We start from the raw sequence: 365 nt of genomic DNA, 5'->3' as shown, positions 1-365 counted from the left end.
CATCCCCACTCCCAGGAGCAGCGCGATGGGGATCCACACCGTCGGCGGGTGGTAGAACTGCTCCATCACCACCAGCGTGGCCACCGCCAGCAGCAGCCCCAGGAGCAGCCCCACCATGAAGAGGCCGACGCTGCGCACCAGCATGGTGACCAGCCCACACAGGACCCCGATGCCCAGCCCGATGCCCACCGAGGCCTCCACGCTCAGCTGCGTGTCCAGCACCCGCTCCTTGTAGCACAGCATGAAGATGATGATGGAGCCGAACATCAGCCCCGTCAGGAACATGACGGCCTTGAAGCAGCGGTAGCCTGTGGAAAGACCATAGCAGTCAGGGGATGGGCGGCAAGCACCCCCCCCGGCTCCCC

General features: G+C 66.0%; 1 protein-coding gene across 1 annotated transcript in view; it reads right to left on the bottom strand.

Moving 5' to 3' along the window:
- Nucleotides 1–365, bottom strand: part of TMEM198 (transmembrane protein 198) — a gene marked incomplete at its 3' end in the record, with an annotated part of 912 nt that overhangs the window by 255 nt on the left and 292 nt on the right. Inside the window, exon 2 of the mRNA XM_009576712.1 lies at nt 7–308. Within this exon, the coding sequence (XP_009575007.1) occupies nt 7–308 (302 nt within the window). The remainder of the gene's footprint in view (nt 1–6; nt 309–365) is intronic.

Source organism: Fulmarus glacialis, unplaced genomic scaffold (assembly GCF_000690835.1).
Source record: "Fulmarus glacialis isolate BGI_N327 unplaced genomic scaffold, ASM69083v1 scaffold23734, whole genome shotgun sequence".
Classification (NCBI taxonomy): Eukaryota; Metazoa; Chordata; class Aves; order Procellariiformes; family Procellariidae; genus Fulmarus; species Fulmarus glacialis.
The sequence above is the reverse complement of the archived record's forward strand: the minus strand, read 5'-3'. Positions and strand labels throughout refer to the sequence as shown.